Source organism: Coturnix japonica, chromosome 24 (assembly GCF_054131305.1).
Source record: "Coturnix japonica strain WE chromosome 24, WE-NBRP24, whole genome shotgun sequence".
Classification (NCBI taxonomy): Eukaryota; Metazoa; Chordata; class Aves; order Galliformes; family Phasianidae; genus Coturnix; species Coturnix japonica.
Window position 1 is genome coordinate 7,631,552 of NC_140686.1, and position 14,810 is coordinate 7,646,361.

Sequence of the window (14,810 nt, forward strand, 5' to 3'; positions counted from 1 at the left end):
TTTTCCAGAAACATGAGGTGTCTTCTCATGAGGTGGTGGTACATCTCTTGCAAGATAGGCTCCGAAGAAACCCGAAGCAGTGACCCAGCTGACATCATTTCCACTTATTGGACTATTCTAACACATTAAATGAGTCTGATTCCCACACTGGTCCTTCTTGTGTGGGAATGCTTGGGCCTCCCTTCATGACACACAAAAGATGCCTTCGGTGTGGGAATGGAAATTACACAAAGCTGAAAACATAACAGTACTGAGCAGGAAGTCAACTTCCACAGTCCATATCATTAGCTAGGATGTTTGGCATTCAAGAGGTTCTTGTCAGAAAATAATCACTACTGTAAGTGATGCCTCTGGGTATGGGACAGCTTCAGTCGATTATAAAAGGCAGCCCAGTTCCTTAGTCTCACATTCGCCACTCTTGCCTCATTCTTCTTGGAAACCAGGTGAGCATGAGCCCCCTTCTTTTCTTTTTCTGTCTTCATCAGGTGGCCAGACATCAGTAGACCTCTCATCAGCTAGCAGCTCTGTTTCATGACAAAATTTGGAGCTGCTGGTCATGGTAAAGGGAAGCAGGCAGCAGTTTTGTTTTGGAGGGATGTTGGGACTGCACTCCAGTGATTCTGGGCTAGGGTCTAAGAAATAGGTTGATAGGCACTGGGCGGCACTATCTGAGTCCTGGTAGGAAGAGACCAGGAAGCTGATGATCATCCCTGCACAGCCTCCAAATCCCGATACTGCACGTGCCTGGTTCCCTCTTGACAGGATGGTAGACAAATCCTGACTCTCCACATTCTACACTCAGTCCTATCTCTCAACAGGTGCGTTGCCGACCCCAAAACATGTCCTGCTGCAACCCGTGTGTGCCATGCCAGCCCTGTGGCCCTACTCCTCTGGCCAGCAGCTGCAATGAGCCCTGTGTCAGGCAGTGCCAGGACTCAACCATCGCCATCGAGCCCTCTCCCGTGGTGGTGATCCTGCCCGGACCCATCCTCAGCTCCTTCCCTCAGAATACTGTTGTGGGATCCTCCACCTCCGCTGCTGTTGGCAGCATCCTCAGCTGTCAGGGAGTGCCCATCACTTCTGGAGGCTTTGACCTCTCCTGCATTTCCAACCGCTACTGTGGCAGAAGGTGCCCCTGCTAAAGGTGCTGGACACTGACCCAGACAAAGACCCCCACAATCTCAGATCATGGTGCTGGACAGGAGAACAGACTTTGTATTGCTGTTTTCAGAGTAGATGACCACGACTGCCTTACACTCTCAGGACAGATAGAAGTGGCCATCCTGGCTTCTTTGATTACATGGCCATTGTCTACCAGTTCTCTCTTCCACCCATTCTTTCTTTCTCTTTTGTCTTCTGCTCTCCACAAAATTCTCTCTGAAGGCCCCAGAAACCCGCTGAGTGACCAGCTAGCCTCTCTCTGATGGGCATCTATATGAGTGTTCTGTGGCATCTCTGTAATGGGAAGAGGGCAACAGATTCTTCTCTGTTCCTGCTGCTCCCTGCACTTGGAATCTTCGCTTGGTCTGACATCAGTTTCCTCCTTAGACTCATTAAACATTTGCTGCAACCTTCTTTGTGCCTCTGTATCATACGTCCTTTTTAATATGTTGAGATGAGAAGTCTCTTCCTTTGATGGGAAAGATCATAGATATATAATTTCCTTATTTGCAAGATGGGTGGGCAGCCTTAGATATTCATCCTTCAGTCATGGCCACATCGAAAGCAACCCTATCGCAGCTCAGCTGCATGTGTACAGCTTTGCAGGCCTCCTGTTGTCCTTGTGGTCTGGCTGCTCCATGATAGTTGTGGACAGTTGCTGAATGGATTATTCATCCACATAACTGACGGGTCTTGCCTGGACTTAAGTCCTAGTCCTACTTCTCACCTCAGCTCTGAGATGAGCTTCACATGACGCATCTCCTGCCTGCACTGCAACAATAAATGATAGATGCTTCTCAGATAGCATTTACTCAGATCCAAGTTGAAAGTCTGACATGTATTGGCAGACTCACCCTTTGATGTTTTCTCTTCACTTGATAGTGACCTAATGTTTCTAGGTGCCACAGAACTGAGAAACAGATCACTCCCAAAGATTAACAAAGAAGGAAAGACCTGCAAAGTTTGGATGATCGCAGACTATGAACAGTTGTCAGGAAACATTCCGTGTCCAGGATATCAGTGCATGGTGGCAGTATTAGGGAAGAATAAGTACAGAAGGTGGAGGTTTATACGTCACGCTCCCGAGAAATATCAGTAATGCCAGAATCTTCCTCCTAAACACCTACTCAGACTTTCCTGTACAGATGTCAGGGACCATGAATCAGTCCAGGAATGTGGCATGACGCTTTGCGCAAGACCTACTGGGCAGGTCATGACAGAATACTTTGCAATAAGGCTGCATTCTGTCCTTCTCCATGCTGATGGAACAGATGAGCGTACGCACACAGGCCCATTCCCAGTAATTCCCAGAGGAGCAGGTGCAAAGGCAAAGAGAAGTATTTAAGAGATCAGGAGCTCATTGGCTCACAGAAAATGGAGTTCTGTCAGTTCTGCCCTGTCCTGTCCAGCCTAGAGAACCTGATTCTTTCCCAAGATTCCCCAAGGATCCTGAAGTGTGTTCCAACATCCTGGGGGCAATAGGATGTTCTGTATGGTAGGAGGGGATGGGAGCCTGTGTCCAATCTTGGCCTCATTACACTGGGGCCAGAGCAGAGAGGTACCAAGCTGAGGGATTCCATACAGGAGAAGAGGTTGAAGATCCCTGTCAACAGTTTATGGGCTGGTTTGGCCCAATTCCATGAACAGTGGTGTTTTGTGGGATTGTTTTGAGGATTGGTCCTGGCAAGGTCACCAGCCCAGATGAAGGCTCAATGATGATGGTGAAGTCCTGACGCTGCCTGACACAGGGTTCACTGCATATGCTGTCCAAGATGGGGCCCTCTGTGAAGAGGTGTACCAGCTCCAGAGTGTGATTCCCTACTGACTGACCCTTCTCTCTAAAAAATTCTGCTGCCCTGTTTTGTCCCCAACCTTTCTGTCTCACTGAACATGCAATGTGGCACAACATTGTGCAGAGTCCTCTCTAGACCTCAAAAAGAGACTCAAGAGAAATGTTGTAAAAGGAGGGCAGCTTTGGTAAAAAAAAATTTTAAAAAAGAAAAAATAGGGGGAGCCATTCAGACAGCAGGTAAATCATATATCTACCCAGGTACTGGGAATGCTGATTTAGGGAAGAATCACACAGGACTACAAGGATTTTTCCCATATTTCACTGTGTAGATACTGATCCAAGGCATTTAAGATAGAAACCCTAGAAATGCCAGCAGGATCACAGAATCACAGATTTGCAGGGATTGAAATGGATTTTTAGTTACCATCTTCGGAGGATATTATCCTCTAGGAACTTCCAAAGTTTCAGTTTCTGTTTGTGAAGGACAGAACTGTTTTTCTTTTGTTGTCTCAGAGCTTGCTTCATGAGGCCTTTCTGATGAGAAGACTGACTGGCGACTGCTAACTATCTAGGAGGGTGAATGGTGGGTGTTATTGTGCCTGCTTATGATTGCAAAGATAAGCAGAAGCAGTACAAGCAGTCTTCTTCAGGGGTGTTGCTCGAAGGAGCTGACCACTGCAAAAGGTGATAATGCTTGTGTCTGGCAACAGAGGCGGCTTATCTGTGGGCCAGGAATGTCACAAAAGCTGGTTTTAAACTCTATTACAAAGAGTGTTCACCTGCTTGTTTGGAAGTTCAGTGTTTGCTTGAGATATGTTCCCAAAAATGCTGAGCTGTAATCCTCAAGCCTCAGAAAAACAACCCCACAGAAATGGGGGATAAAAGGCCCTCACTAAACTGGGGACTTTGGAGACAAACTCCCAAAGACACTTTTGATGGAGAATTCCCTGAGGGGAAAACCTCGTCCCCCGAGGTCAGCTTGCTGTGGAGCTCCCTGGCTATCTCCCATCCCCTGCGGTGATCAGATGAGTTCCTGAGATCAACGGATCTATTGTGTACCTCGCTGGACCCACGGTGGTGACTATCTCTTATGCTCTCTGCAGAGACTCCTTGCTTATATTTCCTACCTTTCCTATTGCCTACCTTCCCTTCCCCATCTCCCTAAAAATGGCTAGGACTTTAATAAACTGGTTGGACCAACATTTGAACTGTTGCTTCTTAATCTCATGCCAGGTATACACATATCTGAGAACCTTGCCTCCTTCCTATAAATTGGAGTGAGACACTGTTCTATTGCCCCTTGTTCTATTGCAGTACACCATAGGAAAGAGCCTGAAAACCAAGATTTTTTGCACAACATTGATTAGTGTGGCCAACAGTCTCATTTCATGTGCTAGAAGAATCCAACAAAGGCAAATGATGTCAGCCTAGTTGATTCCTTAAGGTTTCTTATGGACCCTTCTGGGATGAGGTGTGCCATCTCCTGAGTGTGAACGTACCCCAATTGACTCTTCTTTCCACAAAAATCCTGCTGCGCTGTTTGTTTTCCTCCTGTTTTGTCTCACTGATTGTGGTATGGGGCAAAAAGATGTACAGAGTTCTTTCCAGATGTCACAAGTGAGGCCCAACTTGGCAAGTGGTGTAACAGCAGGGTTCCTTTAGTAAGAAGGAATAACAAGAGCTATATATCCATTGAGTAAATCTTATATCTCTTCATATGATGGGAATGTGAATTTTGTGCATAATCACACAAAATCTGTTGGATTTTTCCCATTACTTTCAGGGTAGATCTTTTCCATATAGGGCTCCTACTACCTTTCCATATTGTTATGTCTTTTATTTTGGGGATGAACTGCTGAAAAAATCATATATATATTCCTTTCCATGTGGGAAGCTCATTTCTGTCATTACATTAATAAATTCTCACCACTGGTGTGCACAGCACACTCCATCTGATTCCCTTTCTACACTCCTCAGGATAACAAATGGGCTCCTCATGTTTTAAATGGGAGGCCCAGTAGAGCAAACACATCTTGTCAGTATCAGTGGCTGCAATGTCTTCTTCAAGTCTCTCAGTGTATCTTCCCTCACTGTGCAGCATTCCTGTATACCACAGTATTCTGTTAACACATATAGGACTGTTAGCATATGCTTTGACTTCTGTGTGCTGGTGTCATGGTTTTGTACTTTTTGCTACTGGTATTCTACATCAATAACATCATGTGGAGCACAGAAAAGAACTACGCAACCCAGAGGATCTCATGGTCAAAGAAGAAAATTCATCTTGGAAGCGACGCTCGCTCTCTCTCTCCCAGTGCCTGGCAGCGGGTGTAGGTGTTCCTTCAATTTCAAAGTAGGCTTTTCAGTCTTCAGAAAACTCTCTCTCTCTCTTATTTTACTTGATTCATTAGCCTCAAATTCAAGTAGATTGTATTATATTGTGTTATCTTGCATTCTAATATCATAGTTGGTAAAATAAGTTTTCCTCCTTAGATTGTTGCTGCTGCTCTGTTTGTTTCCTTGAGCCCAGATCCCATCTTGCACACAAACCAAGGGCAAACCCTGAATTGACTCGGCTAGATTCAGTGACTGTCCCAAACTACCAAGGAGCCTGGCAAAGCCTTGTGGACAACAGGAGGCCTCCAAACTAAAAGGAACACATGCAGCAGGTCTGCAGCAAGGCTGCTCTAGATATGGCCTTGACTGAAGGATGAATGTCTACAGTGTGCCCCACTCTCCAGTGCATAGGGGAGAGATGGATTTGTGCTAATTCCCACCAAAGAAAGAGTTTTCTCATAGAACCATAGTAAACAGAATTACAAAAAGTCATAAAGAGACACAACGAATGATGCAGCAATGGTTTATTGAATCAAAGGAGGGAAATGATGTCACTCCAAGTGGAGGCCCAGAATGTGGGAAGCAGCAGGGGCAGACAAGAATCTGTTCACCCTTTGCTATGGCAGAGTTGCCACACAACAGCCATCTAAGTGCTCATTAAAGGAGAGAGGATGGCAGGTCACTCATGTGGTTTCTGGGACCTTCGCAGAGAGTTTTGTGGAGAGCAGAAGACATCAAAGAGAAGAGTGATAAAGAGTGAGTGGAAGAGAGTATTGGTTGACATTGGCCATGTAGTCAGAGAAGCCAGGCTGTCCCGTCCTGTCAGTCCTGACAGGGCAAGCCAGACATGGTCATCTACTCTGAAAACAGCAGCACAAAGTCTGTTCCTCTGTCCAGCACCATGTTCTGAGATTGTGGTGGTCTTTGTCTGGGATCAGTGTCCAGCACCTTTAGCAGGGGCACCTTCTGCCACAGTAGCGGTTGGAAATGCAGGAGAGGTCAAAGCCCCCAGAGGTGATGGGCACTCCCTGACAGCTGAGGATGCTGCCAACAGCAGCAGAGGTGGAGGATCCCACAACAGTATTCTGAGGGAAGGAGCTGAGGATGGGTCCAGGCAGGATCACCACCACAGGAGAGGGCTCAATGGCAATGGTTGAGTCCTGGCACTGCCTGACACAGGGCTCATTGCAGCTGCTGGCCAGAGGAGTAGGGCCACAGGGCTGGCATGGCACACACGGGTTGCAGCAGGACATGTTTTGGGGTCGGCAACGCACCTGTTGAGAGATAGGACTGAGTGTAGAATGTGGAAAGTGAGGGGCAGTCTGCCAAAGCACTATGAAGGAGCAAAAGCATGTGCAGTGTAGGGAGTTTGAGGCTTTGTAGAGATTGTCATGGGGTTTTTGATCTCCTCCAGAAAGAAGAATCCATAAAGAGCTACCAGTGCCTATGTGGCTGCAGAGATCCTAACCCGGAAGCCCTCTGAGTACAGGTCCACCCTCCATCCAGGACAAAATTTTTCCCTTCCTTCCTTATCAGTGATGAGCAACTCCAAAGAGTGGCATGGAAGAGAGTTGGCAGCAGATTAGAGGTTCACAGGGCTCGGGCCTTCTCATGGAGAGTGAGAGAGACAATAAGAGGCACTCACCTGGTTCTCTGGAGGCAACCTGGGCTGACCTGGAGGCAAGAGCTGTGGATGAGAGAGTAAGGACCTGGGCTGTCTTTTACAATATATATACACTGCCCCATATCCAGAGGCATTATTTATAATAGTGATTATTTTCTGACATGTTCCTCTTGAATGCAGGCCATCCCAGAAAATGACATTTCTCGTGTGTTGGTTTCCTGTGCATCAGTGTTATATTTCCAGCTTTATATAATTCCCATTCCACACTGAAGGCATCTTTTGAGTGGCATGAAGGGATACCCAAATATTTCCGCACAACAAACAGAAGTGTGGGCAACAGAGTCATTTCATGTGCTAGATGTGTGCAGTAAAGTAGAAGTAAATGATGTCAGCCTGGGTCATTTCTTAGGGTTTCTTATGGGTTCTTCTCACAAGAGATGAGTGACCCTATCCCAACTGACACTACTCTCTAAAATTTTGCTGCCCTGTTTTGTCTTCTCCTGTTTTGCCTCAGCTATCTTGATATGGGGCAAGAATTTGTGCAGAGTCCTTTCCAGATCTCAAAAGAGATAACCAAACAAATGGTGTAACAAAATTTCTGTATTAATAGGATGACCTGAGGCAGCCAGCACAGCTTCATCAAGGGCAGACTGTGCCTGACCAATCCATTGACTTTCTATCATGTAGAGACAGTATGAGAGAACAGAGGAAAAGCAGGTGATAATATTTACCTAGACTTTTGCAAGGCCTTTGACATGATCTCACAACACATCCTTATCTCTAAATGGAGATATGGCATCATATGGTGAACTATTCAGTGGGTAAGGAATTTGTTGGACCGTCACAGCCAGAGTGTTAACATAAATGGTTCCATGGCCAGGTGAAAGCCACTGACAAACGCTGCCCCCCAGGAGTTCATCTTGGGGGAGATACTCTTTAACATCTTTGCAAATGACACAGATGATGAAATCAAGTTCTGACTCAACAGATTTATGGATTATACCAAACTGAGCTGTGCAGTCAGTTTGACAGAAGGAAGGGATGCCACTGAAAGGAACCTTGACAAACATGAATGATCGGCCTTTGTCAGCTTAATGAGCTTCAACAAAACCAAGTGCAGTGCGTTTGGTTGGGGAAATCCCAGATGTGTTTATGCATTTGAGAGAATAATTCCTTGAGGGGAGACCTGCATAAGAAGACTTTTGAACTCCTTGTAGAGGAAAATCTTAACATGAGTGAGCAGCATACATTTGCAGTCCAGAAGGCCAACAGTACTCTGTTTTGCATCAAAATTGGAGTGGCAGCACAGTGAGGGTGAGATTATCTATCTCTACTCTGCCCTCATAAGGATCTCTCTGGGATACTGCATCCAAGTCTGGGGTTCCTAGCACCAGAAAGATGTGGAATTTTTGTAATGGCTCCAGATCAGGACAATAAGGATGATCAGAGGACTGAATCACCTCTCCTATGAAGACAAACTGAGGTATCTGGGCTTGTTCAGTATGCAGATGCTAAGGCTCTTGGGAGACCTCACTGTGGCCTTCTAGTACCTGAGTGGAGATTATAAACAGGAGGGAAATACTTTACATGGATAGACTGTGACAGGACAAGGGGGAATTATTTTAAACTAAAGAAGGGAAGATCTAGATTAGATGCTGGGGAAGTTTTTCAGTGAGAGATTCATGAGGGGCTGGAACAGGCTGCTGGAGTGGTTATGGATGCCCCATCTCTGGAGGTATTCAAGGTCAGGCTGAAACGGGGCTCTGAGCAAAGTGACCTAGTGTTTGATGTAACCCCTGATTGTAGTAGAGGGGTTGAAATGATGATCTTTGAGGTCCCTTCCAACCTGAGCCATCCCATGATTCTACAGTTCTGTGAATAAGTTAAGGCATATAGACTCTAGCTCTCTGTGCATGTGGCCATGCCCCAAGATGCACTGCAGGACACACAGAGCCCAGCTTGCAACAGCCCAGTCCCTGTAATCCATGCTAAGGCACCAAGCACTTGCATACGGGGCCAGCTCCTTGGATCAGCAAAGGCCACCCTCAGCTCTGGTTCTCCAGCTTCTTTTGGACCCTGTGCCCCTCTCTCCTCCCTGCTATGTTCAGTCCATTCTGATGCCATGAGCTCAGCCTACCATGCCCTCCCATCCAGCCTTTCTCCCTTCCCTAATCCATTCCGTTAGAAATCCCTCCCCTCACTGCTTCCTGCCATACAGCCTTTTGCCCTTACTCCCTTCTTCTCCTGGGTCAGAGCTCATGTGACATTTTCTATGGGAGGAAAGGGGTTTTCTGAGTTTGCTTCTTGTTTGCATCTTGGCAGTGGCTGTGAGCAGAGCTCAGGTGCAGCAGGAGCTGTTGGTAGAGACCAGTGAGGGCACCAGCACCAACATCATCTGCTTATGTGCCAACATGTAGTCTTATGAATGTATACACTGGTAATGCCAGCTCCTGGGCTAAGGCATCTCTATGAAGCCATAAGTGTTTCACCATTAGTCACTATCCTGGGCTTCCTGCACCCAAGAGAGTTTTGAGATCACAGAGATGGGGGGCTCACATGTCTGGCCTGCTGTATCTGGTAGCAATACTCATTTGTAGATCCCCTCAGCTGTAGGCAACTTGTCAAAAGCTGGGCCAGGCAGAAGCTCTGTAGAAGGGTGCTACAAACCCACAGGAAAGATGTAACCCCACTTCATACACAGGCATACTGGCTGTGGTCCCTGAACCGGGGGACTGAAGGGATGGGAAAACAGAGTAGAGACAGAGGGCCAACCGCAGTACAGATGTGACCTTTGGGAACATCTTTGTCTAAGCATCCTTTCTCAACACATTTCCAGTCAAACCAAGAAAATTACTCTTCCTTAAGAGTCCGTGGTATTGCTGACTTCTGTGGGCCTCCCTCATGCACAGAGATCCTCTACTGAGAATGTCATCTGTCAAGATTCCAGTTCATGTGACTTGCTCCAGGGTGAAGGAGGTATGTGTAAGAAGGCACACAGCAAGGTAAGGACTGATGGCCAAGGACTGGTAGTGGATTAATGTCTAGGAATATCTTCCTGTGCTTCAAGTGACAGTACCTGAAAGATGAAAGTTTACAGTGTGAACTGGCCTCCCCTCCAAGGAGCAAATAAATACTAACACTCTTGAGGTGGGGTTGAGAAACACCATGTGCGGTATTGACTAGAACCAGTGGAATTTGCCCAAGTCACACTGTGCAGACCATTTCCATAGAGCGCTCTTTCCTCCCACAGAAAAACCAACAAAATATTACATATATGTTCTCCTCATAAGATGGAATTCTATTTCTGTCATTACACCCACCAGCGTACAGCACAGCTGAGACAAGGATGTTGCTGCTCAGGTAAATCTGAGAAGGCACAAATTATTTTGTCAGATCCCTTATTAAGAAGGATTGAGAGCTGGACTTATTCAGATTGGAGAAGTCTCTGAGGAGATCTTTCTGCAACACTCCAGGACTTGATGACTGCTTATAAGCAGGAGGGGGGTTGATATTTTATACCATCTGATGGTGATAGGAGAAGGGGGAATGGCTCTGAATTAAAAGAGGGGAAATTTAAGTTAAATGTCAGGAAGAAATTCTTTACTCAGAGTGTGGTGAGGCACTGGAAGTAGGCTACCCAGAGAAGCTGTAGATGCCGCATCTCTGGAGGTTTTCAGCACCTGGTTGGATGGGGCCCTGGGCAGTCTGACCTAATAATAATTGGTAACCCTTCCCATGGCAGAGGAGCTGGAACTAGGTGATCTTTAAAGTCCCTTCCAAGCTAAGCCATTCTATGATACCATGATATTCCAAGTAGCTGAGCTGGTTTTGCAGACAATGCCTGCCCCTGCTACTTGAGGCTGAAGGCCAAGGCCCTCCCCTGCTCCTGCTGTTGCACAGAGAGTCCCTTGGCTTCAGCAGCTGACAGCATAGGCCAGGGACATCTTCAGCCCCAGTCTGACTCCAGCAGCTGGCATCAAAACCACTCATGCTGATACAGTAAGTAACTGGCATTTTGTCCTCGCAGCACATGTGCACAGATCAGAGTGTGATGGTGCAGAGTTAAGAAAAGACTTATTAAGAAGACAAGACAGGCTGTGGTGATAAGAAGCATGGCTCAGCCAGACATGAGAAATGAGAGTCCCCTTCTACACACCTCTCTGCCTCCTCTCATCTTGCTCCCCTTTCCCTGAATGTCTCATTGTGGATTTGTATAGGTCTGTTCCACACAGATCCCAGACTGTGTCCTAGTTCACAATCATATCAGTTCAAAAGTCCAGGCTGGTCTTCAAGGAAGTGGCCCTATGATTTATTGATAGCCTATCAAATGTTGTGAATTATGCTGCTTGTTTCTTCTCAGATTCTCCATGTATTCATTCAGTGTCTGTCTATGCATGCTTTCTGATTGCCTCCCCTTTTCTTTTATCCCATTTGATGAAGTTCCTGTTCATATAACCCCACTGACAAAATTCCATACCCCCACATAGCCTCCTCAATCTGCTCCCTTTCATGTGCATGAGAAAGAAATGATGAGGGTGAAGGTAAAAGTCAAAAAGTAAAATGCTGTGGATGCAGTGATTATTGCTGCCCCCAACTCCTCCATGAGGATCAAGAGCAGAAAGCAGTATGGTCTTGAAGGCAGAGTTATACAGCAAAGCAAAGAAAAGAAAAAAAAAAAAAAAAAAAAAAGGAAAAATAAAAAAAAAAAGAAAAAAAAGGAAAAAGAAAAAAAAAAAGCAATAACAGTTTAAATTGAAAAGGTGTGAAACTTAGGAACGTATTTTCCTTCTGCTAGGAGGGTAAATCAGAAATTAGTTCATACTACAATCCTTCAGCTTCCCTGTGCTCTCTCCCAGACCAGCCACTGCTGGCATTTTAGAGCAGGGAAAGCCCAAGGGAGGAGAACACTGACCCCTGCAAACTCCCCACAAGCTCAGCTTGGGACTATGAGCCCAAGCTTACACTCCATGAAGTGGGAAGCCTGTGGGTCCAGGAAAGAAGCAGCTGTTGCAGCTCCTACATTGCACCCTTGGGGAGCTAGCACAGTCCCAGCACCATTTCTATGCACACAACAGGAAGAGGCTTGGCCTGCATAGCCTAGATTCATTATTTTCTTCTGAGCTGCTTCTGAGGAAGACAGCCTTCAGCTGTTATGCTTTCCTGTCATTATTTCTCCCCAGATGCTAGACCTTGCTCCTGCTCCTGTTGAACTATCTGTGGTTTTGTTAAGCTGGTTTCTCCAGCTTTTCCTGGTCTCTATGACTAGCAGCCCTGCCCTTCAGGGTCCTGACTGTTCTACCCAATTAAGGGTCTTCCACACACATGCTGTGAACGCACTCCATCCCATCATAAGGACATAAGTGGAAACATTAAATGCTATTAAGTAATTACTCCTGAGAGATCATTTTATAGATTCCAGTCCCCGGCTGTAATTTGAATAGCTGGTCACGACACTTAGAGCCCAGCAAATAATCTAGTTTTCCACCTACCATACAGTCCACTTACTCATCACATAATTCAACCATTTGGTTGCAAGGGGACTATGCAACAGACAGTGGGAAAGGTCTCACTAAAATCTATGTACACTACATTCAGTACCCTCAGTTTTTCTCCATATCTGCAGTCTTGTAGAAGAGGCAGTGCTGTTAGTCAGGCATGATTTGCCCTCTGTATAAGCAGGCTGGCTGCTGCTGATCACTGTGCTATCTTTTGTATGATTAACAGAGACATCTGAAGACATTTGCTTTGAAGCAGCTCAGGAAGGAGCAAAGGGAGTACAGATGGCCTGTAGTTCCCTGGATCCTCTTCCTTTCTCCTTCTGAAAATGGGTGTGATACTTACCTAGAGGCCATCCTTCAAGTGCCATGACCCTTGAGAGATGACAGAACAACCTCACAATGACATCACCTAACCTAAAACCCTTGGATGCATCCCATCTCATCTCATAGATGCTAGTATGTCCAACTGGATTAAGTGTTCCATAAGGATTTTTCCTTTATAGGGTGTAGGATTTCACTCCCCAGAATTCTATGAAGAGACTCAGGGACCAGGGAGGCCTGGGGGCAAGCCTTATCCATGAGATGCGAGGAAAAGGAAGCATTTCAGCCATTTCTATTTTCCTTCTCATCATTAATCCTTTTCATGGAGGATGAGCATATGATCTCCTCCTTCAGAGGAGAATGAATTCCTGACAGATACAACACAGCAAAGGGCACACAGGCAGGGAACACATGCAGAAACATGGCATATGGTGCACTCAATGGAGAAATCTCTTTGGCAGAGATAAGGGGGAAATTTCAAAGATGATGCCCTAAGTGTGCTCCTGTCACTGTGTGGTACCCAGAGAAACTGAGAAGAGAGGAGAAGTGTACTGGGAGCCTTGCAGAAGATACTAGAGCTGGTGACCTTGGCTAGACAAGTCTGCTCTTGTACTTTAGAATTAAGAAGCCCTTACATTAGCCCATCAAATTAGCCAGATCATCTTTGAAGGGGTATTCTTCCTTTATGACTTGGAGACCTTCTTTCTCAGCTTGGAGACTCTCTCAGTTTGGAGATTCTCAACTTCATCTTATAAGGAGAACATAGATACAATATTTTGTTGTTTTTTGGGGGGGAGTGTGGAAGTACAAGAGGGATTTTACAAGGCAGCAGCTGTGGAGCAGGATAAATAGCATGGAACCAAGGATACCTCTAGGAGAAGAAAGAATGACTTGCGGCTATGGAGAGGGTGGCTCAGGGTTGTTATTGTAGAAGCTTTTCACCAATAAGTGTGTATGATTTTTCAACACCCTTGTCTGTTTGCTATAAAAGTATGGCTTTTGGGGTAATAAAGTTGGCAGGATTTAACCATACTTGTTGGTGTCATGACCTCAGCCATCAGTTTCTACGATGGGGGAGGAAAGAGCTCTCTATGGAAATGGTCTGCACAGTGTGACTTGAGCAAATTCCACTGGTTCTACTCAATACCACACAAATATGGGGTTTCTAGCACCTCGAGGGAGTTAGTATTTATTTGCTCCTTGGAGAGGAGGCCAGTTCACACTGTAAATTTTCGTCTTTCAGATACTGTCTCTCGAAGCACAGGAAGATATTCCTAGATGTTAATCCACTACCAATGCCCATCCAGACCTTCTTGGTCTTCTTCTGGACTCACTGAAACAGCTCCATACCCTTCTTGTGTTGGGGATCCTAGTCTGGATGCAGTACTCCAGGTGGGGTCTCAGAAGGGCAGAGTATGAGAATCAACTCTTTTGCTCGGCTGGCCACCCCTTTTTTGTTGCAACCCAAGGTACTGTTGGTCTTCTGGGCTACAAGCCCACGTTGCTTGTAATGTGTAGATGGGTGAGAGCAGGAGCTGGCATCCAGGACAAGGCCAGACCCAAGAGGGACTTGGCTGAAGGCTGCACCCAGTAACCACAGTGGACCAGCAGGGATCCTGGCCAAGCCAGGAGGTCAACAGAAGGCCAGGCCAGACTCAGGCTGTCATTGGTCAAGATTCCCATTCACATGACATGCATCAGGCTCTAGAAGACATGTCTAAGCAGAGATACATCAAGGCAAGCATGGACAGTCATTGCTTATGAAGTAACTCAGGGTGCTTGCCTCAGCTTCAGAAGACAGTGCCTGAAAGATGACATCTCTGAGATGTGCACTGGCCTCTAACATCTCGAACAGTGATGGAGTCTCCCCAGCTGATTCGCACAACAACCACTCCTTTAGACATCTGTGAGCAAATGACGAGAATAGAAACACTGAAGGACACAGTAAAGGATGCAGCAAGTATATAATGAATCGGATGAAGAACATGATATCACTGGAAATGCAGATGGCAAGTGTAGTGAGCAGCAGGTACAGAGATTACTCTGTTCCCCAGTCCTACAACAGCATTGCCAGAAG

At 46.1% G+C, this 14,810-nt stretch overlaps 1 protein-coding gene and 1 pseudogene across 2 annotated transcripts; one reads left to right on the forward strand and one right to left on the reverse strand.

Annotated features, from left to right (window-relative positions):
* Nucleotides 1-396: 396 nt before the first annotated feature.
* Nucleotides 397-1,569, forward strand: LOC107324982 (feather keratin Cos1-2 pseudogene; annotated as a pseudogene). The gene is made up of 2 exons (XR_014937106.1): nucleotides 397-443; nucleotides 819-1,569. The product of XR_014937106.1 is annotated as a feather keratin Cos1-2 pseudogene (transcript).
* A 4,228-nt stretch (nucleotides 1,570-5,797) lies between these two features.
* On the reverse strand, nucleotides 5,798-6,970 carry LOC107324980 (feather keratin Cos1-2). The gene is made up of 2 exons (XM_015885419.2): nucleotides 6,936-6,970; nucleotides 5,798-6,564 (listed from the first exon to the last, which is right to left on the reverse strand). Exon 2 carries the CDS (start codon nucleotides 6,541-6,543, stop codon nucleotides 6,241-6,243), a length of 303 nt encoding a protein of 100 aa, XP_015740905.1. The 5' UTR covers nucleotides 6,544-6,564; nucleotides 6,936-6,970; the 3' UTR covers nucleotides 5,798-6,240.
* Nucleotides 6,971-14,810: the final 7,840 nt, after the last annotated feature.